The sequence below is a fragment of the Oncorhynchus masou genome, unplaced genomic scaffold (assembly GCF_036934945.1).
Source record: "Oncorhynchus masou masou isolate Uvic2021 unplaced genomic scaffold, UVic_Omas_1.1 unplaced_scaffold_1380, whole genome shotgun sequence".
NCBI lineage: Eukaryota > Metazoa > Chordata > Actinopteri > Salmoniformes > Salmonidae > Oncorhynchus > Oncorhynchus masou.
In genome coordinates, this window is record NW_027003713.1 from 108,349 (window position 1) to 133,348 (window position 25,000).

Genomic DNA, 25,000 nt, shown 5'->3' on the forward strand with positions numbered 1-25,000 from the left:
ATTTCAATGGGTTTAGCTGCTATCTTCCTCTGAAGGACTCTTCACTAGTTCTATTTCAATGGGTTTAGCTGCTATCTCCCTCTGAAGGACTCTTCACTAGTTCTATTTCAATGGGTTTAGCTGCTATCTTCCTCTGAAGGACTCTTCACTAGTTCTATTTCAATGGGTTTAGCTGCTATCTTCCTCTGAAGGACTCTTCACTAGTTCTATTTCAATGGGTTTTGCTGCTATCTTCCTCTGAAGGACTCTTCACTAGTTCTATTTCAATGGGTTTAGCTGCTATCTTCCTCTGAAGGACTCTTCACTAGTTCTATTTCAATGGGTTTAGCTGCTATCTTCCTCTGAAGGACTCTTCACTAGTTCTATTTCAATGGGTTTAGCTGCTATCTTCCTCTGAAGGACTCTTCACTAGTTCTATTTCAATGGGTTTAGCTGCTATCTTCCTCTGAAGGACTCTTCACTAGTTCTATTTCAATGGGTTTAGCTGCTATCTTCCTCTGAAGGACTCTTCACTAGTTCTATTTCAATGGGTTTAGCTGCTATTTTCCTCTGAAGGACTCTTCACTAGTTCTATTTCAATGGGTTTAGCTGCTATCTTCCTCTGAAGGACTCTTCACTAGTTCTATTTCAATGGGTTTAGCTGCTATCTTCCTCTGAAGGACTCTTCACTAGTTCTATTTCAATGGGTTTAGCTGCTATCTTCCTCTGAAGGGCTCTTCACTAGTTCTATTTCAATGGGTTTAGCTGCTATTTTCCTCTGAAGGGCTCTTCACTAGTTCTATGTCAATGGGTTTAGCTGCTATCTTCCTCTGAAGGGCTCTTCACTAATTCTATTTCAATGGGTTTAGCTACTATCTTCCTCTGAAGGGCTCTTCACTAGTTCTATTTCAATGGGGTTAGCTGCTATCTTCCTCTGAAGGACTCTTCACTAGTTCTATTTCAATGGGTTTAGCTGCTATCTTCCTCTGAAGGGCTCTTCACTAGTTCTATTTCAATGAGCTTAGCTGCTATCTTCCTCTGAAGGGCTCTTCACTAGTTCTATTTCAATGGGTTTAGCTGCTATCTTCCTCTGAAGGACTCTTCACTAATTCTATTTCAATGGGTTTAGCTACTATCTTCCTCTGAAGGGCTCTTCACTAGTTCTATTTCAATGGGTTTAGCTGCTATCTCCCTCTGAAGGACTCTTCACTAGTTCTATTTCAATGGGTTTAGCTGCTATCTCCCTCTGAAGGACTCTTCACTAGTTCTATTTCAATGGGTTTAGCTGCTATCTTCCTCTGAAGGGCTCTTCACTAGTTCTATTTCAATGGGTTTAGCTGCTATCTTCCTCTGAAGGGCTCTTCACTAGTTCTATTTCAATAGGTTTAGCTGCTATCTTCCTCTGAAGGACTCTTCACTAGTTCTATTTCAATGGGTTTAGCTGCTATCTTCCTCTGAAGGACTCTTCACTAGTTCTACAATGGGTTTAGCTGCTATCTTCCTCTGAAGGACTCTTCACTAGTTCTATTTCAATGGGTTTAGCTGCTATCTTCCTCTGAAGGACTCTTCACTAGTTCTATTTCAATGGGTTTAGCTGCTATCTTCCTCTGAAGGACTCTTCACTAGTTCTATTTCAATGGGTTTAGCTGCTATCTTCCTCTGAAGGGCTCTTCACTAGTTCTATTTCAATGGGTTTAGCTGCTATCTTCCTCTGAAGGGCTCTTCACTAGTTCTATTTCAATGGGTTTAGCTGCTATCTTCCTCTGAAGGACTCTTCACTAGTTCTATTTCAATGGGTTTAGCTGCTATCTTCCTCTGAAGGACTCTTCACTAGTTCTATTTCAATGGGTTTAGCTGCTATCTTCCTCTGAAGGGCTCTTCACTAGTTCTATTTCAATGAGCTTAGCTGCTATCTTCCTCTGAAGGGCTCTTCACTAGTTCTATTTCAATGGGTTTAGTTCTATTTCAAGTTGCTATCTCCCTCTGAAGGGCTCTTCACTAATTCTATTTCAATGGGTTTTGCTGCTATCTTCCTCTGAAGGGCTCTTCACTAGTTCCATTTCAATGGTTTAGCTGCTATTTTCCTCTGAAGGGCTCTTCACTAGTTCTATTTCAATGGGTTTAGCTGCTATCTTCCTCTGAAGGGCTCTTCACTAGTTCTATTTCAATGGGTTTAGTTGCTATCTCCCTCTGAAGGGCTCTTCACTAATTCTATTTCAATGGGTTTTGCTGCTATCTTCCTCTGAAGGGCTCTTCACTAGTTCTATTTCAATGGGTTTAGCTGCTATCTTCCTCTGAAGGGCTCTTCACTAGTTCTATTTCAATGGGTTTAGCTGCTATCTTCCTCTGAAGGACTCTTCACTAGTTCTATTTCAATGGGTTTAGCTGCTATCTTCCTCTGAAGGACTCTTCACTAGTTCTATTTCAATGGGTTTAGCTGCTATCTTCCTCTGAAGGGCTCTTCACTAGTTCTATTTCAATGAGCTTAGCTGCTATCTTCCTCTGAAGGGCTCTTCACTAGTTCTATTTCAATGGGTTTAGTTGCTATCTCCCTCTGAAGGGCTCTTCACTAATTCTATTTCAATGGGTTTTGCTGCTATCTTCCTCTGAAGGGCTCTTCACTAGTTCCATTTCAATGGTTTAGCTGCTATTTTCCTCTGAAGGGCTCTTCACTAGTTCTATTTCAATGGGTTTAGCTGCTATCTTCCTCTGAAGGGCTCTTCACTAGTTCTATTTCAATGGGTTTAGTTGCGATCTCCCTCTGAAGGGCACTTCACTAATTCTATTTCAATGGGTTTTGCTGCTATCTTCCTCTGAAGGGCTCTTCACTAGTTCTATTTCAATGGGTTTTGCTGCTATCTTCCTCTGAAGGGCTCTTCACTAGTTATATTTCAATGGGTTTAGCTACTATCTTCCTCTGAAGAGCTCTTTCAAGCCCGTCAAACATGATGTTGTATCTGCATGTGAGCATTAGATTTAAACCCACAATTATTTTCAAACTTTCATATTTCAACAGAAAGACTAGAACGTCTGAAAAGGTCTTGTATCGGACGAGAGACCACCGACGTAGACCTAAAAAGCCAAACATTTTCAGAGAGCAACTGCCCAGTGACCGAACTAGCCGTTAATTAAGGTCTTCTTGACAAACGAGCACCATTTATAAAAGCCCTATTTTAAATAGTAGTCCTTATATTTATGAGACAGAGCTGGGAAGGGTGATGACATAACCCGCTCTAGTAATTTAATAGGATCTCTATGGCTGGGAAGGGCATGAAAGTGAATTCTATATCTGCCCATTGCCTCTTTCTAATTCATTTCTAATTTTATTATTAGGAAAAGTAATATGTATTTAAAAGCAGGATGAGACTTTATAGAGTGGTGAGGAGGAGGAGTCTACCGTGGTGAGGAGGAGGAGTCTACCGTGGTGAGGAGGAGGAGTCTATTGTGGTGAGAAGGAGGAGTCTATCGTGGTGAGAAGGAGGAGTCTATCGTGGTTAGGAGGAGGAGTCTACCGTGGTGAGGAGGAGGAGTCTACCGTGGTGAGGAGGAGGAGTCTACTGTGGTGAGGAGGAGGAGTCTACCCTGGTGAGGAGGAGGAGGCTACCGTGGTGAGGAGGAGGAGTCTACCGTGGGGAGGAGGAGGAGTCTACCGTGGTGAGGAGGAGGAGGCTACCCTGGTGAGGAGGAGGAGGATACCCTGGTGAGGAGGAGGAGGATACCCTGGTGAGGAGGAGGAGGCTACCCTGGTGAAGAGGAGGAGTCCCGGTTTTCCCTAGCTAAACTAGGTGGCTAGCTGAACTGTGATAGTTTTTGTCCTCATTGCCAAACATCCTAAATAATGCACCCTCAACTTCAAAAGTAAAAAACTACAATCGTATAACTAAGAAATTTGATGGAAAAAAACTGTGTATTGTTTAATTGTTTTGTTGAATAGTCAGGACAGGTTCGAGGCATCATTGTTCAGTTCAGTTTTGAGATTCACCGGCGGCTAGGCATAGGGTCAGCTGGACGTTTCTGATTGGTTCTGCTTGTAACTGTGACAACGGGCAGCCACTTGGTTTGATGGGAAATGTAGTGATTTTTCCAACACAGCCAGATATGTACACAGTCTTGTACCCTTAACCTTTTTTAATCTGACTATCATATTTGTTGATTAGACCAGAGTTAATTAATATAATGACACATCCAGGAGTCACGAGTTATCTGACACGAGAAAACTTGAGAAAATAGCAACTCTACAGATCACAATGACTACCGATCACAATGACTACAGATCACAATGACTACAGATCACAATAACTACAGATCACAATGACTACAGATCGCAATGACTACCGATCACAATGACTACAGATCACAATGACTAGAGATCATAATGACTGCAGATCACAATGACTACAGATCACAATGACTAGAGATCATAATGACTACCGATCACAATGACTACATTTATTTTATTTAACCTTTATTTAACCAGGAAGGGCTCATTGAGATGTAAAATATATTTTTCAAGAGCGTCTTGGCCAAGATAGGCAGCACCAAGTCATTACAAAAATTACAGACAAACAACATGAAAAACTACAAGTAATCTCGTAAAAACCATAGAAATCACAAGAGTATAACAAAATCAAAAACAGCTAATTAAAAACATTGACAGGTCAGGGAATCAGTCTCAACATCGGGACAAGTTCGGGACAAGTTCTTCCAATTTAAAAGTATTTTGTAAGGTGTTCCAAGACGATGGAGCAGAGTACATAAAAGCCCTTTTACCAAATTCAGTTGGGACATTTGGAACAGTTAGCAGGATAAAGTCCAGCGAAGTCCAGCGAACAAAGAGAGAACCCACCACATTTCTGAACAATAAAAATGCCCAAATAAAAAGGTAGTAAACCCAAAATGGCTTAGTAAATAAACGTATACCAGTGCCTGAGCCTACGAGTGACTAGAGAAGGCCAGCCAACCCTGGTATACAAAGTGCAGAAGTGCGTAAGGGTTTGCAGTTTAAAATAAATCTCAAAGTGCCATGGTAAAGAGTGTCAATTGATCTCAAACACTGAGCGGAAGCATTCATATATAAAATATCCCCATAGTCTAGTAAAGGCATAAATGTAGCTGATACCAGCCTCCTTCTGGCTTCAAAAGAAAAACAGGCCTTATTCCTAAAATAAAATAGCAATTTCAGCTTCAGTTTTTTTGTAAGTTGTTGAATATGCAATTTAAAAGAGACGGCGTCATCAATTAAAATTACAAGATATTTATGAGGTTACAACCTCAATCTCCTTGCCCTGACAGGTAGTAAAAGGTGAAAGGTTCAGAGGTCCATTTCTTGCTTTAGAAAACACCATTCGTTTAGTTTTGTCAGTATTGAGGATAAGCTTCAATTGACACAAGGTATGTTGAACAGTATAAAAAGCAGTTTGCATGTTCTGGAAAGCTTTTGTAAGAGATGAGGCACAACAGTAAATAACAGTATCATCAGCATAAAAATGAAGTTGCACATTTTGGAAATTTTTGTCGAAATCATTTATATAAATAGTGAATAAGAGAGGACCAAGAACAGAACCTTGGGGTACACCATTAAAGACAGACAATTTAACAGACATAAGTCCATCAAATTGAGTGCACTGAGTTCTATCAGACAGATAGTTAGCAAACCATGCTCTGAAAGACCTACACTTAACAATCTCTGCCTTAGTATAGCATGATCAACTGTATCAAACGCCTTAGAGAGATCAATAAAAAGTGAGACACAGTGCTGTTTTTTGTCAAGGCCTTCAGTGATATCATTTAAAACCTTCATGGCTGCTGTAATTGTGCTATGCTTCTTCCTGAAGCCCAATTGGTACATTGATAAAAATAGAGTTAGTAAATAAAAACTATTTTAGCTGTTCACTCACAAGGGTTTCAAGTATTTTCACCAGGGGTGACAGCTTTGAGATTGGCATAAAATTATTTAAAAGAGTTTGATCTCCCTCTTTTAAAAGTGGTAGGACAAATGCTGATTTCCAGATCTTTTGGAATGTCATTACATTCCAGGGTTAGATTGAACAGAGATGTAAGTGGTTCAGCTATGAAATCAGCTGCCAGATTTAAAAAGCAGGGATCCAAAAGATCAGGACCTGCAGGCTTTCTCTGATCTAAGGATTTCAGGGCTTTATGTACCACCCGCACTGAGAATGGCCAAAAGCTAAACGTTTGACCAGCTCTCAACTGGTTCATCCACACAGGGTTGTACAGAGACAGAGGACACTGAACCAAACAAGCCTACCAGATGATAACAAAGTGCTCATTGAAACAATTCAGCATTTCAGTTTTGTCATATACAGCAACAGAGTCCTTCAAAACACTTGACGGTAATTCATTAACATTACTGTGACCAGACATAGACTTTTTAGCCTTCCGGAACTTTCTAGGGTCATTCAGGGTCATCAGTGGTAACAGACATAAAATATTCAGACTTGATCTTCCTGAGAAGAAAAGAACACTGGTTTCATAACTGCCTAAAAATAAACCAATCAGCATCACAACATGATTTCCTTGTTTTAGCCCAGGCTAGATTACGGTCGTGAAATAATACAAGACAGCTCAGAAGAAAACCATGGATTAACCCGCCCTTTAACCCCGAACCTGCGGAATGGGGAATGTTTGTTTCCTATATGGGAAAAAAACATCATGAAAGAATTTCCAAGCAGTTTCCACATCAGGGATAAACTCAATCTCACTCCAGTCAAAATAAAACAAATCATGAAGGAAAGCCTGCTCATTAAAACACTTCACATTTCTCTCAAGAATAAAACATGGGTTTGTTTTAGGAATGACAATAACTACAGATCACAATGACTACAGATCACAATGACTACAGATCACAATGACTACAGATCACAATGACTACAGATCACAATAACTACAGATCACAATGACTACAGATCACAATGACTACAGATCACAATAACTACAGATCACAATAACTACAGATCACAATGACTACATATCACAATGACTACAGATCACAATGACTACAGAGCACAATGACTACAGATCACAATAACTACAGATCACAATGACTACAGATCACAATGACTACAGATCACAATGACTACAGATCGTAATGACTACATATCACAATGAATACAGATCATAATGACTACAGATCACAATGACTACATATCACAATGACTACAGATCACAATGACTACAGATCACAATGACTACAGATCACGATGACTACAGATAGCAATGACAATAACTACAGATCACAATGACTACAGATCGTAATGACTACAGATGACAATGACTACAGATAGTAATGACAATAACTACAGATCACAATGACTACAGATCACAATGACTACAGATCGTCATGACTACAGATCACAATGACTACAGATCACAATGACTAAATATCATGATGACTACAGATCAATGACTACATATCACAATGACTACAGATAACAATGACTACAGATCACAATGACTACATATCGTAATGACTACAGATCACAATGACTACAGATAGTAATGACAATAACTACAGATCGTAATGACTACAGATCACAATGACTACAGATCGAACAGATTTATGTCACATTAATAGATCTATGTCATATTAACAGATCTATGTCATATTAACAGATCTATGTCATATTAACATATCTATGTCATATTAACAGATCTATGTTATATTAACAGATCTATGTCCTATTAACAGATCTATGTCATATTAACATATCTATGTCATATTAACAGATCTATGTCATATTAACAGATCTATGTCATTTTAACAATTTATGTCACATTACTACATCTATGTCATATTACCAGATCTATGTTATGACATATCTATGTCTCAACAGCTCTATGTCATATTAATATATCTATGTCATATTAACAGCTCTATGTCATATTAACAGATCTATGTCATTTAAACAGATCTATGTCATATTTCCAATATATGTCATTTTAACAGATCTATGTCATATTAACAAATCTATGTCCTAATAGAGATATGTCATATTACCGGATCGATGGCTTAATAGATTTATGTCCTGATAGATCTATGTCCTAACAGTAACAGATCTATGTCCTGATAGATCTATGTCATAACAGTAACAGATCTATGTCCTGATAGATCTATGTCCTAACAGTAACAGATCTATGTCCTGATAGATCTATGTCCTAACAGTAACATATCTATGTCATAACAGTAACAGATCTATGTCCTGATAGATCTATGTCATAACAGTAACATATCTATGTCATAACAGTAACAGATCTATGTCCTGATAGATCTATGTCATAACAGTAACAGATCTATGTCCTGACAGTAACAGATCTATGTCCTGATAGATCTATGTCATAACAGTAACAGATCTATGTCCTGATAGATCTATGTCATAACAGTAACAGATCTATGTCCTGATAGATCTATGTCCTAACAGTAACAGATCTATGTCCTGATAGATCTATGTCATAACAGTAACAGATCTATGTCCTGATAGATCTATGTCATAACAGTAACATATCTATGTCCTGATAGATCTATGTCATAACAGTAACAGATCTATGTCCTGATAGATCTATGTCATAACAGTAACAGATCTATGTCCTGATAGATCTATGTCATAACAGTAACAGATCTATGTCCTGATAGATCTATGTCATAACAGTAACAGATCTATGTCATAACAGTAACAGATCTATGTCCTGACAGATCTATGTCCTAACAGATGGTTCTGTGATTAAGCCACAGAACAATCTGAACAATGAATAACATTGGCTGAGACTTGAAGATGAGCATTAGCTCGATGTGATGTGGAGGAGATCCGGCTTCAGGTTTATGACTGAATATAATTCAGAATGTAACCATATTTAAATAAGTTAAGCTGTATAATGCCAAATTAATGTTGTAGGTAAGACAAATGAGTTGGCTAAAGTACAAACTGTCTGGCATCCAGGCTAGTGGAAAGAGGTTTGAGGCAGAGTGATAACAGAGACCTATGTCCCATCTCTAAACAGTCCTAGAGACAGAGAGAGAGCAGAGACTGGAAGGGGTTTGAGGCAGAGTGATAACAGAGACCTATGTCCCATCTCTAAACAGTCCTAGAGACAGAGAGAGCAGAGACTGTAAGGGGTTTGAGGCAGAAAGAACCACGACTGATGGAAATGGTTTGAAGCAGAGTGAACAGAGCGACTAGAGAAACTCACCTTGGTTACACAGAGAGCCACAGAATCCTGACAGACACTCACAGTGTCCTGTGATGTGGTGACAGGGACCATCGCTATGGATACACTGAGGACAGGACTGACTACAGCGCTGACCATAGAACCCTGGAGAACAGACTGAAAACACAGGGGACAGGGTGGGGGGGGTTAATGTGTGTGAAGGTATGTGTGTGTGTGTGTGTGTGTGTGTGTGTGTGTGTGTGTGTGTGTGTGAGTGTGTACTTACAAACACATATATTTCTGAGACAACCACAGATACAAAGCTAAGACACTACCAGACACTACCAAGCATTACCAGACATTACCAGACACTACTGGACATTACCAGACATTACCAGACACTACCAGACATTACCAGACATTACCAGACATTACCAGACACTACCAGACATTACCAGACACTACTGGACATTACCAGACATTACCAGACACTACCAGACATTACCAGACATTACCAGACACTACCAGACATTACCAGACACTACCAGCCATCACCAGACATCACCAGACATTACCAGACACTACCAGACATTACCAGACACTACCAGACATTACCAGACACTACCAGACACTACCAGACACTACCAGACATTACCAGACACTACCAGACATTACCAGACACTACCAGACACTACCAGACACTACCAGACACTACCAGACATTACCAGACACTACCAGACACTACCAGCCATCACCAGACATTACCAGACACTACCAGACATTACCAGACACTACCAGACACTACCAGACACTACCAGACATTACCAGACACTACCAGACATTACCAGACACTACCAGACACTACCAGACATTACCAGACATTACCAGACACTACCAGACATCACCAGACATTACCAGACATTACCAGACATCACCAGACATCACCAGACATTACCAGACACTACCAGACAACACCAGCCATCACCAGACATCACCAGACACTACCAGACACTACCAGACACTACCAGACACTACCAGACATTACCAGACATTACCAGACAATACCAGACAATACCATGTCAACCAGACATTACCAGACAATACCAGACATTACCAGACATTACAGACATTACCAGACATTACCAGACACTACCAGACACCAACAGACACCTCCAGACACTACCAGACACTACCAGACATCCCCAGACATCACCAGACACTACCAGACACTACCAGAGACTACTGGACACTACACACCAAAGACTCAAACTCTCATAGCATTTCCTATTTCCAATTTCTCCTCTCCCCTCCCCTCCCCTCCCCTCCCCTCCTCTCCTCTCCTCTCCTCTCCTCTCCCTCTCCTCTCCCTCCCCTCTCCTCTCCTCTCCTCTCCTCTCCTCTCTCCCTCTCCTCTCCCCTCCTCTCCCCTCCCCTCCCCTCCCCCCCTCCCCTCTCCCTCTCCCCTCCTCTCCTCTCCCTCTCCCTCCCCTCCCCCTCCCCTCCCCTCCTCTCCCTCCCCTCCCCTCCCCTCTCTCCCTCTCCTCTCCTCTCCTCTCCCTCTCCTCTCCTCTCCCCCTCCCCCCTCCTCTCCTCTCCCTCTCCTCTCCCTCCTCTCCCTCTCCCCTCCCTCCCCTCTCCCTCTCCTCTCCCTACCCCTCCCCTCCCTCCTCCCCTCCTCTCTCTCCTCTCCTCTCCTCTCCCCTCCTTTCCTCTCCCCTCCCCTCCCCTCCCCTCCTCTCTCTCTCCTCTCCTCTCCCCTCCCCTCCTTCCCCTCCCCCTCCTCTCCCTCCCCTCCCTCCTCTCCTCCTCCTCTCCCCTCCCCTCCTCTCCTCTCCTCTCCTCTCCCCCCCTCCCCTCCCCTCCTCTCCTCTCCCCTCCCCTCCTCTCCCCTCCTCCTCCCTCTCCTCTCCCCTCCCCTCCCCTCCCTCTCCTCTCCCCTCCCCTCCTCTCCTCTCCTCTCCCCTCCCTCTCCTCTCCTCTCCTCTCCTCTCCTCCCCTCCCTCTCCTCTCCTCCCTTCCCTTCCCTCCCCTCCTCTCCTCTCCCCTCCCTCCTCTCCTCTCCTCCCCTTTCCTCTCCTCTCCTCTCTTTTACTTTCATCTTTCAGGTTCACATGAGGTAAAGTCTGAAGCCAAGGAAGAAAAAGACTCTGGCAGCCCACTCTGTTCTCTATTGTAATCCTCTGTAGTGAAGGACCAGCACAGTTAGAGAGCGTAGCTTTGTCCTCCTTGACTGAGGCTGCAGCATCCCACATGGTATACAGGGCACTATAAAGGGAATAGGGCCGCAGTCTGTGCCACTCAGGCCATATGTCTTCCTTAAGCTCTTAATTAGTTTGCATTGATGTTTCTCTAAGTGGCGAGAGGAAGGGTCAACAGGTCAGAATGATGTTTCCTTCCTGCTCTGTCTAACGAGAGGAGGAGTCAACAGGTCAGAATGGTGTTTCCTTCCTGCTCTGTCTAATGAGAGGAGGAGTCAACAGGTCAGAATGATGTTTCCTTCCTGCTCTGTCTAATGAGAGGAGGAGTCAACAGGTCAGAATGATGTTTCCTTCCTGCTCTGTCTAACGAGAGGAGGAGTCAACAGGTCAGAATGATGTTTCCTTCCTGCTCTGTCTAATGAGAGGAGGAGTCAACAGGTCAGAATGATGTTTCCTTCCTGCTCTGTCTAATGAGAGGAGGAGTCAACAGGTCAGAATGATGTTTCCTTCCTGCTCTGTCTAACGAGAGGAGGAGTCAACAGGTCAGAATGATGTTTCCTTCCTGCTCTGTCTAATGAGAGGAGGAGTCAACAGGTCAGAATGATGTTTCCTTCCTGCTCTGTCTAATGAGAGGAGGAGTCAACAGGTCAGAATGATGTTTCCTTCCTGCTCTGTCTAACGAGAGGAGGAGTCAACAGGTCAGAATGATGTTTCCTTCCTGCTCTGTCTAACGAGAGGAGGAGTCAACAGGTCAGAATGATGTTTCCTTCCTGCTCTGTCTAACGAGAGGAGGAGTCAACAGGTCAGAATGATGTTTCCTTCCTGCTCTGTCTAACGAGAGGAGGAGTCAACAGGTCAGAATGATGTTTCCTTCCTGCTCTGTCTAACGAGAGGAGGAGTCAACAGGTCAGAATGATGTTTCCTTCCTGCTCTGTCTAACGAGAGGAGGAGTCAACAGGTCAGAATGATGTTTCCTTCCTGCTCTGTCTAACGAGAGGAGGAGTCAACAGGTCAGAATGATGTTTCCTTCCTGCTCTGTCTCAGTCTAACGAGAGGAGGAGTCAACAGGTCAGAATGATGTTTCCTTCCTGCTCTGTCTAATGAGAGGAGGAGTCAACAGGTCAGAATGATGTTTCCTTCCTGCTCTGTCTCAGTCTAACGAGAGGAGAGGTCAGAATGATGTTTCCTTCCTGCTCTGTCTAATGAGAGGAGGAGTCAACAGGTCAGAATGATGTTTCCTTCCTGCTCTGTCTAACGAGAGGAGGAGTCAACAGGTCAGAATGATGTTTCCTTCCTGCTCTGTCTCAGTCTAACGAGAGGAGGAGTCAAAGGTCAGAATGATGTTTCCTTCCTGCTCTGTCTAATGAGAGGAGGAGTCAACAGGTCAGAATGATGTTTCCTTCCTGCTCTGTCTAACGAGAGGAGGAGTCAACAGGTCAGAATGATGTTTCCTTCCTGCTCTGTCTAACGAGAGGAGGAGTCAACAGGTCAGAATGATGTTTCCTTCCTGCTCTGTCTAATGAGAGGAGGAGTCAACAGGTCAGAATGATGTTTCCTTCCTGCTCTGTCTAATGAGAGAGGGAGTCAGAATGAGTCTAACGAGAGGAGGAGTCAAAAGGTCAGAATGATGTTTCCTTCCTGCTCTCAGTCTAACGAGAGGAGGAGTCAACAGGTCAGAATGATGTTTCCTTCCTGCTCTGTCTAACGAGAGGAGGAGTCAACAGGTCAGAATGATGTTTCCTTCCTGCTCTGTCTAACGAAAGGAGGAGTCAACAGGTCAGAATGATGTTTCCTTCCTGCTCTGTCTAACGAGAGGAGGAGTCAACAGGTCAGAATGATGTTTCCTTCCTGCTCTGTCTAATGAGAGGAGGAGTCAACAGGTCAGAATGGTGTTTCCTTCCTGCTCTGTCTAATGAGAGGAGGAGTCAACAGGTCAGAATGATGTTTCCTTCCTGCTCTGTCTAACGAGAGGAGGAGTCAACAGGTCAGAATGATGTTTCCTTCCTGCTCTGTCTAACGAGAGGAGGAGTCAACAGGTCAGAATGATGTTTCCTTCCTGCTCTGTCTAACGAGAGGAGGAGTCAACAGGTTAGAATGATGTTTCCTTCCTGCTCTGTCTAACGAGAGGAGGAGTCAACAGGTCAGAATGATGTTTCCTTCCTGCTCTGTCTAACGAGAGGAGGAGTCAACAGGTCAGAATGATGTTTCCTTCCTGCTCTGTCTAACGAGAGGAGGAGTCAACAGGTCAGAATGATGTTTCCTTCCTGCTCTGTCTCAGTCTAACGAGAGGAGGAGTCAACAGGTCAGAATGATGTTTCCTTCCTGCTCTGTCTAATGAGAGGAGGAGTCAACAGGTCAGAATGATGTTTCCTTCCTGCTCTGTCTAACGAGAGGAGGAGTTTAAAGGAGTTTAAAGGTCAGAATGATGTTTCCTTCCTGCTCTGTCTAACGAGAGGAGGAGTCAACAGGTCAGAATGATGTTTCCTTCCTGCTCTGTCTAACGAGAGGAGGAGTCAACAGGTCAGAATGATGTTTCCTTCCTGCTCTGTCTAACGAGAGGAGGAGTCAACAGGTCAGAATGATGTTTCCTTCCTGCTCTGTCTAATGAGAGGAGGAGTCAACAGGTCAGAATGATGTTTCCTTCCTGCTCTGTCTAACGAGAGGAGGAGTCAACAGGTCAGAATGATGTTTCCTTCCTGCTCAGTCTAACGAGAGGAGGAGTCAACAGGTCAGAATGATGTTTCCTTCCTGCTCTGTCTAACGAGAGGAGGAGTCAACAGGTCAGAATGATGTTTCCTTCCTGCTCTGTCTAACGAGAGGAGGAGTCAACAGGTCAGAATGATGTTTCCTTCCTGCTCTGTCTAACGAGAGGAGGAGTCAACAGGTCAGAATGATGTTTCCTTCCTGCTCTGTCTAACGAGAGGAGGAGTCAACAGGTTAGAATGATGTTTCCTTCCTGCTCTGTCTAATGAGAGGAGGAGTCAACAGGTCAGAATGATGTTTCCTTCCTGCTCTGTCTAACGAGAGGAGGAGTTTAAAGGAGTTTAAAGGTCAGAATGATGTTTCCTTCCTGCTCTGTCTCAGTGTAAATCAGACTGAACTGTAAACTGGGTGCAGGTTAACTAACAGACACAGAAGGACGCACATAAAGAAGTAGACATGCTCGCTGTACACGCACATAGAGAGGCATGCAGGTACTCACACACAGACATTACATGTTACCCAGACATACACACACAGACATGACATGTTACCTAGACTCACACACAGACATTACATGTTACCTAGACATACACACAGACATGACATTTTACCTAGACATACACACAGACATTACATGTTACCTAGACATACACACAGACATTACATTTTACCTAGACATACACACAGACATTACATGTTACCCAGACATACACACACAGACATTACATTTTACCTAGACTCACACACAGACATTACATGTTACCTAGACATACACAGACATTACATGTTACCTAGACTCACACACAGACATTACATGTTACCTAGACTCACACACAGACATTACATTTTACCTAGACATACACAGACATTACATGTTACCTAGACTCACACACAGACATTACATGTTACCTAGACTCACACACATACATTACATTTTACCTAGACACACACAGACATTACATTTTACCTAGACACACACAGACATTACATGTTACCCAGACATACACACAGACATTACATGTTACCTAGACATACACACAGACATTACATGTTACCTAGACATACACACAGCCATTACATTTTACCTAGACATACACACAGACATTACATGTTACCTAGACATACACACAGACATTACATTTTACCTAGACATACACACAGACATGACATTTTACCCAGACATACACAGACATTACATTTTACCTAGACATACACACATACATTACATGTTACCTAGACATACACACAGACATTACATGATACCCAGACATACACACAGACATTACATTATACCCAGACATACACACAGACATTACATGTTACCTAGACATACACACACAGACATGACATTTTACCTAGACATACACACAGAGATGAAGGCAAGTATACGTAGGAACACATACGCAAATACACACATGTCAGAGAGGCCATTTTACTTGACTAGCTGCTCTGATTATGTGTGTATGTGTGTGTGTGTGTGTGTGTGTGTGTGTGTGTGTGTGTGTGTAGGCATATGTGTGTGTGTGTGTGTGTGTGTGTGTGTGTGTGTGTGTGTGTGTGTGTGTGTGTGTGTGTGTGTGTGTGTGTGTGTGTGTGTGTGTGTGTGTGTGTGTGTGCAGGCATATATGTGTGTGTGTGTGTGTGCAGGCATATATGTGTGTGTGTGTGTGTGTGTGTGTGTGTGTGTGTGTGTGTGTGTGTGTGTGTGTGTGTGTGTGTGTGTGTGTGTGTGTGTGTGTGTGTGTGTGTGCAGGCGTGTGTGTGTGTGTGTGTGTGTGTGTGTGTGTGTGTGTGTGTGTGTGTGTGTGTGTGTGTGTGCAGGCATATATGTGTGTGTGTGTGTGTGTGTGTGTGTGTGTGTGTGTGTGTGTGTGTGTGTGTGTGTGTGTGTGTGTGTGTGTGTGTGTGCGTATGTGTGTGTGTGTGTGTATTGTTCTCTTACTGCGTCTGCAGGAGGTGCCTCTGTATCCGGGGGCACACACACACGTCCCGTCCTCCGGTGAGCAGGAGCCTCCGTTCTCACAGGTACAGGAGTAGGAGCAGTCTGGGCCCCATCGGCCCTCCACACACACACTGTCACAGTTCACACCTGGAGGTAACATGGGGAACACAGCTCAGTAACTCATCTAACTGGGCAGATTCTGGGGCCCTCCCTCATCTCATCAGAGTCTGGGGCCCTCCCTCAGAGTCTGGGGGTCTCCATCAGAGTCTGGGCCCTCCCTCATCTCATCAGAGTCTGGGGCCCTCCCTCATCTCATCGGAGTCTGGGGCCCTCCCTCAGAGTCTGGGGCCCTCCCTCAGAGTCTGGGGCCCTCCCTCATCTCATCAGAGTCTGGGGCCCTCCCTCATCTCATCAGAGTCTGGGGCCCTCCCTCATCTCATCAGAGTCTGGGGCCCTCCCTCAGAGTCTGGGGCCCTCCCTCATCTCATCAGAGTCTGGGGCCCTCCCTCAGAGTCTGGGGCCCTCCCTCAGAGTCTGGGGCCCTCCCTCATCTCATCAGAGTCTGGGGCCCTCCCTCATCTAATCGGAGTCTGGGGCCCTCCCTCAGAGTCTGGGGCCCTCCCTCATCTCATCGGAGTCTGGGGCCCTCCCTCAGAGTCTGGGGCCCTCCCTCATCTCATCAGAGTCTGGGGCCCTCCCTCATCTCATCGGAGTCTGGGGCCCTCCCTCAGAGTCTGGGGCCCTCCCTCATCTCATCAGAGTCTGGGGCCCTCCTCATCTCATCAGAGTCTGGGGCCCTCCCTCATCTCATCAGAGTCTGGGGCCCTCCCTCATCTCATCAGAGTCTGGGGCCCTCCCAGAGTCTGGGGCCCTCCCTCAGAGTCTGGGGCCCTCCCTCATCTCATCAGAGTCTGGGGCCCTCCCTCAGAGTCTGGGGCCCTCCCTCATCTCATCAGAGTCTGGGGCCCTCCCTCATCTCATCAGAGTCTGGGGCCCTCCCTCAGAGTCTGGGGCCCTCCCTCATCTCATCAGAGTCTGGGGCCCTCCCTCAGAGTCTGGGGCCCTCCCTCATCTCATCAGAGACAGAGAGACTGAGTGATAGTTAGCTTTCTCTCCTTCCTCTCCCCTCTGAGTGCCCTTTCTAACCCCTATCGTCCAGGGAGAGACAGAACTGGAGAAAGATGGAGAAAGGTAGAGTCCCAGGGAGAGATGGAGAAAGGTAGAGTCATCAGGGAGAGATGGAGAAAGGTAGAGTCCCAGGGAGAGATGGAGAAAGGTAGAGTCATCAGGGAGAGATGGAGAAAGGTAGAGTCCCAGGGAGAGATGTAGAAAGGTAGAGTCATCAGGGAGAGATGGAGAAAGGTAGAGTCCCAGGGAGAGATGTAGAAAGGTAGAGTCATCAGGGAGAGATGGAGAAAGGTAGAGTCATCAGGGAGAGATGGAGAAAGGTAGAGTCATCAGGGAGAGATGGAGAAAGGTAGAGTCATCAGGGAGAGATGGAGAAAGGTAGAGTCCCAGGGAGAGATGGAGAAAGGTAGAGTCCCAGGAGAGAGATGGAGAAAGATGTAGAAAGGTCATCAGGGAGAGATGGGGAGGAGATGTGGAGAAAGGTAGAGTCATCAGGGAGAGATGGAGAAAGGTAGAGTCCCAGGGAGAGATGGAGAAAGGTAGAGTCATCAGGGAGAGATGGAGAAAGGTAGAGTCATCAGGGAGAGATGTAGAAAGGTAGAGTCCCAGGGAGAGGTAGAGTCATCAGGGAGAGATGGAGAAAGGTAGAGTCCCAGGGAGAGATGGAGAAAGGTAGAGTCCCAGGGAGAGATGGAGAAAGGTAGAGTCATCAGGGAGAGATGTAGAAAGGTAGTCCCAGGGAGAGATGGAGAAAGGTAGAGTCATCAGGGAGAGATGTAGAAAGGTAGAGTCCCAGGGAGAGATGTAGAAAGGTAGAGTCCCAGGGAGAGATGGAGAAAGGTAGAGTCATCAGGGAGAGATGTAGAAAGGTAGAGTCATCAGGGAGAGATGTAGAAAGGTAGAGTCCCAGGGAGAGATGTAGAAAGGTAGAGTCATCAGGGAGAGATGTAGAAAGGTAGAGTCCCAGGGAGAGATGGAGAAAGGTAGAGTCATCAGGGAGAGATGGAGAAAGGTAGAGTCCCAGGGAGAGATGTAGAAAGGTAGAGTCATCAGGGAGAGATGGAGAAAGGTAGAGTCCCAGGGAGAGATGGAGAAAGGTAGAGTCCCAGGGAGAGATGGAGAAAGGTAGAGTCATCAGGGAGAGATGTAGAAAGGTAGAGTCCCAGGGAGAGATGGAGAAAGGTAGAGTCATCAGGGAGAGATGGAGAAAGGTAGAGTCCCAGGGAGAGATGTAGAAAGGTAGAGTCATCAGGGAGAGATGGAGAAAGGTAGAGTCCCAGGGAGAGATGGAGAAAGGTAGAGTCCCAGGGAGAGATGTAGAAAGGTAGAGTCATCAGGGAGAGATGGAGAAAGGTAGAGTCCCAGGGAGAGATGGAGAAAGGTAGAGTCATCAGGGAGAGATGGAGAAAGGTAGAGTCCCAGGGAGAGATGGAGAAAGGTAGAGTCATCAGGGAGAGATGTAGAAAGGTAGAGTCATCAGGGAGAGATGGAGAAAGGTAGAGTCATCAGGGAGAGATGGAGAAAGGTAGAGTCCCAGGGAGAGATGTAGAAAGGTAGAGTCATCAGGGAGAGATGGAGAAAGGTAGAGTCATCAGGGAGAGATGGAGAAAGGTAGAGTCCCAGGGAGAGATGGATGGAGAAAGGTAGAGTCCCAGGGGGAGAGATGTCCCAGGGAGAGATGGAGAAAGGTAGAGTCATCAGGGAGAGATGGAGAAAGGTAGAGTCATCAGGGAGAGATGTAGAAAGGTAGAGTCATCAGGGAGAGATGGAGAAAGGTAGAGTCATCAGGGAGAGATGGAGAAAGGTAGAGTCCCAGGGAGAGATGGAGAAAGGTAGAGTCCCAGGGAGAGATGGAGAGAAAGGTAGAGTCCCAGGGAGAGATGGAGAAAGGTAGAGTCCCAGGGAGAGATGGAGAAAGGTAGAGTCATCAGGGAGAGATGGAGAAAGGTAGAGTCATCAGGGAGAGATGGAGAAAGGTAGAGTCATCAGGGAGAGATGGAGAAAGGTAGAGTCCCAGGGAGAGATGGAGAAAGGTAGAGTCCCAGGGAGAGATGGAGAAAGGTAGAGTCCCAGGGAGAGATGGAGAAAGGTAGAGTCCCAGGGAGAGATGGAGAAAGGTAGAGTCCCAGGGAGAGATGGAGAAAGGTAGAGTCATCAGGGAGAGATGGAGAAAGGTAGAGTCCCAGGGAGAGATGGAGAAAGGTAGAGTCATCAGGGAGAGATGGAGAAAGGTAGAGTCATCAGGGAGAGATGGAGAAAGGAGAGATGAGATGGAGAAAGGTAGAGTCCCAGGGAGAGATGGAGAAAGGTAGAGTCCCAGGGAGAGATGGAGAAAGGTAGAGTCATCAGGGAGAGATGTAGAAAGGTAGAGTCATCAGGGAGAGATGGAGAAAGGTAGTCCCAGGGAGAGATGTAGAAAGGTAGAGTCATCAGGGAGAGATGTAGAAAGGTAGAGTCATCAGGGAGAGATGGAGAAAGGTAGAGTCATCAGGGAGAGGTGGAGAAAGGTAGAGTCCCAGGGAGAGATGGAGAAAGGTAGAGTCCCAGGGAGAGATGGAGAAAGGTAGAGTCATCAGGGAGAGATGGAGAAAGGTAGAGTCCCAGAGATGGAGAAAGGTAGAGTCCCAGGGAGAGATGGAGAAAGGTAGAGTCCCAGAGATGGAGAAAGGTAGAGTCATCAGGGAGAGATGTAGAAAGGTAGAGTCCCAGAGATGGAGAAAGGTAGAGTCCCAGGGAGAGATGGAGAAAGGTAGAGTCCCAGGGAGAGATGGAGAAAGGTAGAGTCATCAGGGAGAGATGGAGAAAGGTAGAGTCGCAGGGAGAGATGGAGAAAGGTAGAGTCCCAGGGAGAGATGGAGAAAGGTAGAGTCATCAGGGAGAAGTGGAGAAAGGTAGAGTCATCAGGGAGAGATGGAGAAAGGTAGAGTCCCAGGGAGAGATGTAGAAAGGTAGAGTCCCAGGGAGAGATGGAGAAAGGTAGAGTCCCAGGAAGAGATGGAGAAAGGTAGAGTCCCAGGGAGAGATGTAGAAAGGTAGTCCCAGGGAGAGATGTAGAAAGGTAGAGTCCCAGGGAGAGATGGAGAAAGGTAGAGTCATCAGGGAGAGATGTAGAAAGGTAGAGTCCCAGGGAGAGATGTAGAAAGGTAGAGTCCCAGGGAGAGATGGAGAAAGGTAGAGTCCCAGGGAGAGATGGAGAAAGGTAGAGTCATCAGGGAGAGATGGAGAAAGGTAGAGTCATCAGGGAGAGATGTAGAAAGGTAGAGTCCCAGGGAGAGATGTAGAAAGGTAGAGTCATCAGGGAGAGATGGAGAAAGGTAGAGTCATCAGGGAGAGATGGAGAAAGGTAGAGTCCCAGGGAGAGATGGAGAAAGGTAGAGTCCCAGGGAGAGATGTAGAAAGGTAGAGTCATCAGGGAGAGATGGAGAAAGGTAGAGTCATCAGGTAGAGATGGAGAAAGGTAGAGTCATCAGGGAGAGATGGAGAAAGGTAGAGTCCCAGGGAGAGATGTAGAAAGGTAGAGTCCCAGGGAGAGATGTAGAAAGGTAGAGTCATCAGGGAGAGATGGAGAAAGGTAGAGTCCCAGGGAGAGATGGAGAAAGGTAGAGTCCCAGGGAGAGATGGAGAAAGGTAGAGTCCCAGGGAGAGATGGAGAAAGGTAGAGTCATCAGGGAGAGATGTAGAAAGGTAGTCCCAGGGAGAGATGGAGAAAGGTAGAGTCATCAGGGAGAGATGTAGAAAGGTAGAGTCATCAGGGAGAGATGGAGAAAGGTAGAGTCCCAGGGAGAGATGGAGAAAGGTAGAGTCATCAGGGAGAGATGGAGAAAGGTAGAGTCATCAGGGAGAGATGTAGAAGGTAGAGTCATCAGGGAGAGATGTAGAAAGGTATAGTCCCAGGGAGAGATGGAGAAAGGTAGAGTCATCAGGGAGAGATGTAGAAAGGTAGAGTCCCAGGGAGAGATGTAGAAAGGTAGAGTCATCAGGGAGAGATGGAGAAAGGTAGAGTCATCAGGGAGAGATGGAGAAAGGTAGAGTCCCAGGGAGAGATGGAGAAAGGTAGAGTCCCAGGGAGAGATGTAGAAAGGTAGAGTCATCAGGGAGAGATGGAGAAAGGTAGAGTCATCAGGGAGAGATGTAGAAAGGTAGAGTCATCAGGGAGAGATGGAGAAAGGTAGAGTCATCAGGGAGAGATGGAGAAAGGTAGAGTCCCAGGGAGAGATGGAGAAAGGTAGAGTCCCAGGGAGAGATGGAGAAAGGTAGAGTCCCAGGGAGAGATGGAGAAAGGTAGAGTCCCAGGGAGAGATGGAGAAAGTTAGAGTCCCAGGGAGAGATGGAGAAAGGTAGAGTCATCAGGGAGAGATGGAGAAAGGTAGAGTCCCAGGGAGAGATGGAGAAAGGTAGAGTCATCAGGGAGAGATGGAGAAAGGTAGAGTCATCAGGGAGAGATGGAGAAAGGTAGAGTCCCAGGGAGAGATGGAGAAAGGTAGAGTCCCAGGGAGAGATGGAGAAAGGTAGAGTCATCAGGGAGAGATGTAGAAAGGTAGAGTCATCAGGGAGAGATGGAGAAAGGTAGTCCCAGGGAGAGATGTAGAAAGGTAGAGTCATCAGGGAGAGATGTAGAAAGGTAGAGTCATCAGGGAGAGTCATGGAGAAAGGTAGAGTCCCAGGGAGAGATGGAGAAAGGTAGAGTCCCAGGGAGAGATGGAGAAAGGTAGAGTCCCATCAGGGAGAGATGGAGAAAGGTAGAGTCCCAGGGAGAGATGGAGAAAGGTAGAGTCCCAGGGAGAGATGTAGAAAGGTAGAGTCCCAGGGAGAGATGTAGAAAGGTAGAGTCATCAGGGAGAGATGGAGAAAGGTAGAGTCCCAGGGAGAGATGGAGAAAGGTAGAGTCATCAGGGAGAGATGGAGAAAGGTAGAGTCATCAGGGAGAGATGTAGAAAGGTAGAGTCATCAGGGAGAGATGTAGAAAGGTAGAGTCCCAGGGAGAGAGAGAAATGGTCCCAGGGAGAGATGGAGAAAGGTAGAGTCCCAGGGAGAGATGGAGAAAGGTAGAGTCCCAGGGAGAGATGTAGAAAGGTAGAGTCCCAGGGAGAGATGGAGAAAGGTAGAGTCCCAGGGAGAGATGGAGAAAGGTAGAGTCATCAGGGAGAGATGGAGAAAGGTAGAGTCCCAGGGAGAGATGGAGAAAGGTAGAGTCCCAGGGAGAGATGGAGAAAGGTAGAGTCATCAGGGAGAGATGGAGAAAGGTAGAGTCATCAGGGAGAGATGGAGAAAGGTAGAGTCATCAGGGAGAGATGGAGAAAGGTAGAGTCATCAGGGAGAGATGGAGAAAGGTAGAGTCCCAGGGAGAGATGGAGAAAGGTAGAGTCCCAGGGAGAGATGGAGAAAGGTAGAGTCCCAGGGAGAGATGGAGAAAGGTAGAGTCATCAGGGAGAGATGATGGAGAAAGGTAGAGTCATCAGGGAGAGATGTAGAAAGGTAGAGTCCCAGGGAGAGATGGAGAAAGGTAGAGTCCCAGGGAGAGATGGAGAAAGGTAGAGTCATCAGGGAGAGATGGAGAAAGGTAGAGTCATCAGGGAGAGATGTAGAAAGGTAGAGTCCCAGGGAGAGATGGAGAAAGGTAGAGTCCCAGGGAGAGATGTAGAAAGGTAGAGTCATCAGGGAGAGATGGAGAAAGGTAGAGTCATCAGGGAGAGATGTAGAAAGGTAGAGTCATCAGGGAGAGATGGAGAAAGGTAGAGTCATCAGGGAGAGATGGAGAAAGGTAGAGTCCCAGGGAGAGATGGAGAAAGGTAGAGTCCCAGGAGAGAGATGTCCCAGGGAAAGGTAGAGTAGATCCCAGGGAGAGATGGAGAAAGGTAGAGTCATCAGGGAGAGATGGAGAAAGGTAGAGTCATCAGGGAGAGATGGAGAAAGGTAGAGTCATCAGGGAGAGATGGAGAAAGGTAGAGTCCCAGGGAGAGATGGAGAAAGGTAGAGTCCCAGGGAGAGATGGAGAAAGGTAGAGTCCCAGGGGGATGGAGATGAGTCCCAGGGAGAGATGGAGAAAGTTAGAGTCCCAGGGAGAGATGGAGAAAGGTAGAGTCATCAGGGAGAGATGGAGAAAGGTAGAGTCCCAGGGAGAGATGGAGAAAGGTAGAGTCATCAGGGAGAGATGGAGAAAGGTAGAGTCATCAGGGAGAGATGGAGAAAGGTAGAGTCCCAGGGAGAGATGGAGAAAGGTAGAGTCCCAGGGAGAGATGGAGAAAGGTAGAGTCATCAGGGAGAGATGTAGAAAGGTAGAGTCATCAGGGAGAGATGGAGAAAGGTAGAGTCCCAGGGAGAGATGGAGAAAGGTAGAGTCATCAGGGAGAGATGTAGAAAGGTAGAGTCATCAGGGAGAGATGGAGAAAGGTAGAGTCCCAGGGAGAGATGGAGAAAGGTAGAGTCATCAGGGAGAGATGGAGAAAGGTAGAGTCATCAGGGAGAGATGGAGAAAGGTAGAGTCCCAGGGAGAGATGGAGAAAGGTAGAGTCCCAGGGAGAGATGGAGAAAGGTAGAGTCCCAGGGAGAGATGTAGAAAGGTAGAGTCATCAGGGAGAGATGGAGAAAGGTAGAGTCCCAGGGAGAGATGTAGAAAGGTAGAGTCATCAGGGAGAGATGAGAAAGGTAGAGTCATCAGGGAGAGATGTAGAAAGGTAGAGTCATCAGGGAGAGATGGAGAAAGGTAGAGTCCCAGGGAGAGATGGAGAAAGGTAGAGTCCCAGGAAGAGATGGAGAAAGGTAGAGTCCCAGGGAGAGATGTAGAAAGGTAGAGTCCCAGGGAGAGATGTAGAAAGGTAGAGTCCCAGGGAGAGATGGAGAAAGGTAGAGTCATCAGGGAGAGATGTAGAAAGGTAGAGTCCCAGGGAGAGATGTAGAAAGGTAGAGTCCCAGGGAGAGATGGAGAAAGGTAGAGTCCCAGGGAGAGATGGAGAAAGGTAGAGTCATCAGGGAGAGATGGAGAAAGGTAGAGTCATCAGGGAGAGATGTAGAAAGGTAGAGTCATCAGGGAGAGATGTAGAAAGGTAGAGTCATCAGGGAGAGATGGAGAAAGGTAGAGTCATCAGGGAGAGATGTAGAAAGGTAGAGTCCCAGGGAGAGATGGAGAAAGGTAGAGTCCCAGGGAGAGATGTAGAAAGGTAGAGTCCCAGAGATGGAGAAAGGTAGTCATCAGGGAGAGATGTAGAAAGGTAGAGTCATCAGGGAGAGATGTAGAAAGGTAGAGTCCCAGGGAGAGATGTAGAAAGGTAGAGTCCCAGGGAGAGAGTCCCAGGGAGAGATGGAGAAAGGTAGAGTCCCAGGGAGAGATGGAGAAAGGTTGAGTCCCAGGGAGAGATGGAGAAAGGTAGAGTCCCAGGGAGAGATGGAGAAAGGTAGAGTCATCAGGGAGAGATGGAGAAAGGTAGAGTCATCAGGGAGAGATGGAGAAAGGTAGAGTCCCAGGGAGAGATGGAGAAAGGTAGAGTCATCAGGGAGAGATGGAGAAAGGTAGAGTCCCAGGGAGAGATGTAGAAAGGTAGAGTCCCAGGGAGAGATGGAGAAAGGTAGAGTCATCAGGGAGAGATGTAGAAAGGTAGAGTCCCAGGGAGAGATGGAGAAAGGTAGAGTCATCAGGGAGAGATGGAGAAAGGTAGAGTCATCAGGGAGAGATGGAGAAAGGTAGAGTCCCAGGGAGAGATGGAGAAAGGTAGAGTCATCAGGGAGAGATGTAGAAAGGTAGAGTCATCAGGGAGAGATGGAGAAAGGTAGAGTCATCAGGGAGAGATGTAGAAAGGTAGAGTCATCAGGGAGAGATGTAGAAAGGTAGAGTCCCAGGGAGAGATGTAGAAAGGTAGAGTCATCAGGGAGAGATGTAGAAAGGTAGAGTCAT

The 25,000-nt window shown here is 46.0% G+C and overlaps 1 protein-coding gene across 1 annotated transcript in view; it reads right to left on the reverse strand.

Moving 5' to 3' along the window:
• The window catches only part of LOC135530560 (multiple epidermal growth factor-like domains protein 11), a gene marked incomplete at its 5' end in the record, with an annotated part of 72,963 nt that overhangs the window by 23,366 nt on the left and 24,597 nt on the right, over nucleotides 1-25,000 (reverse strand). Inside the window, 2 exons of the mRNA XM_064958858.1 lie at nucleotides 9,184-9,318; nucleotides 15,985-16,131. Of these exons, the coding sequence (XP_064814930.1) occupies nucleotides 9,184-9,318; nucleotides 15,985-16,131 (282 nt within the window). The remainder of the gene's footprint in view (nucleotides 1-9,183; nucleotides 9,319-15,984; nucleotides 16,132-25,000) is intronic.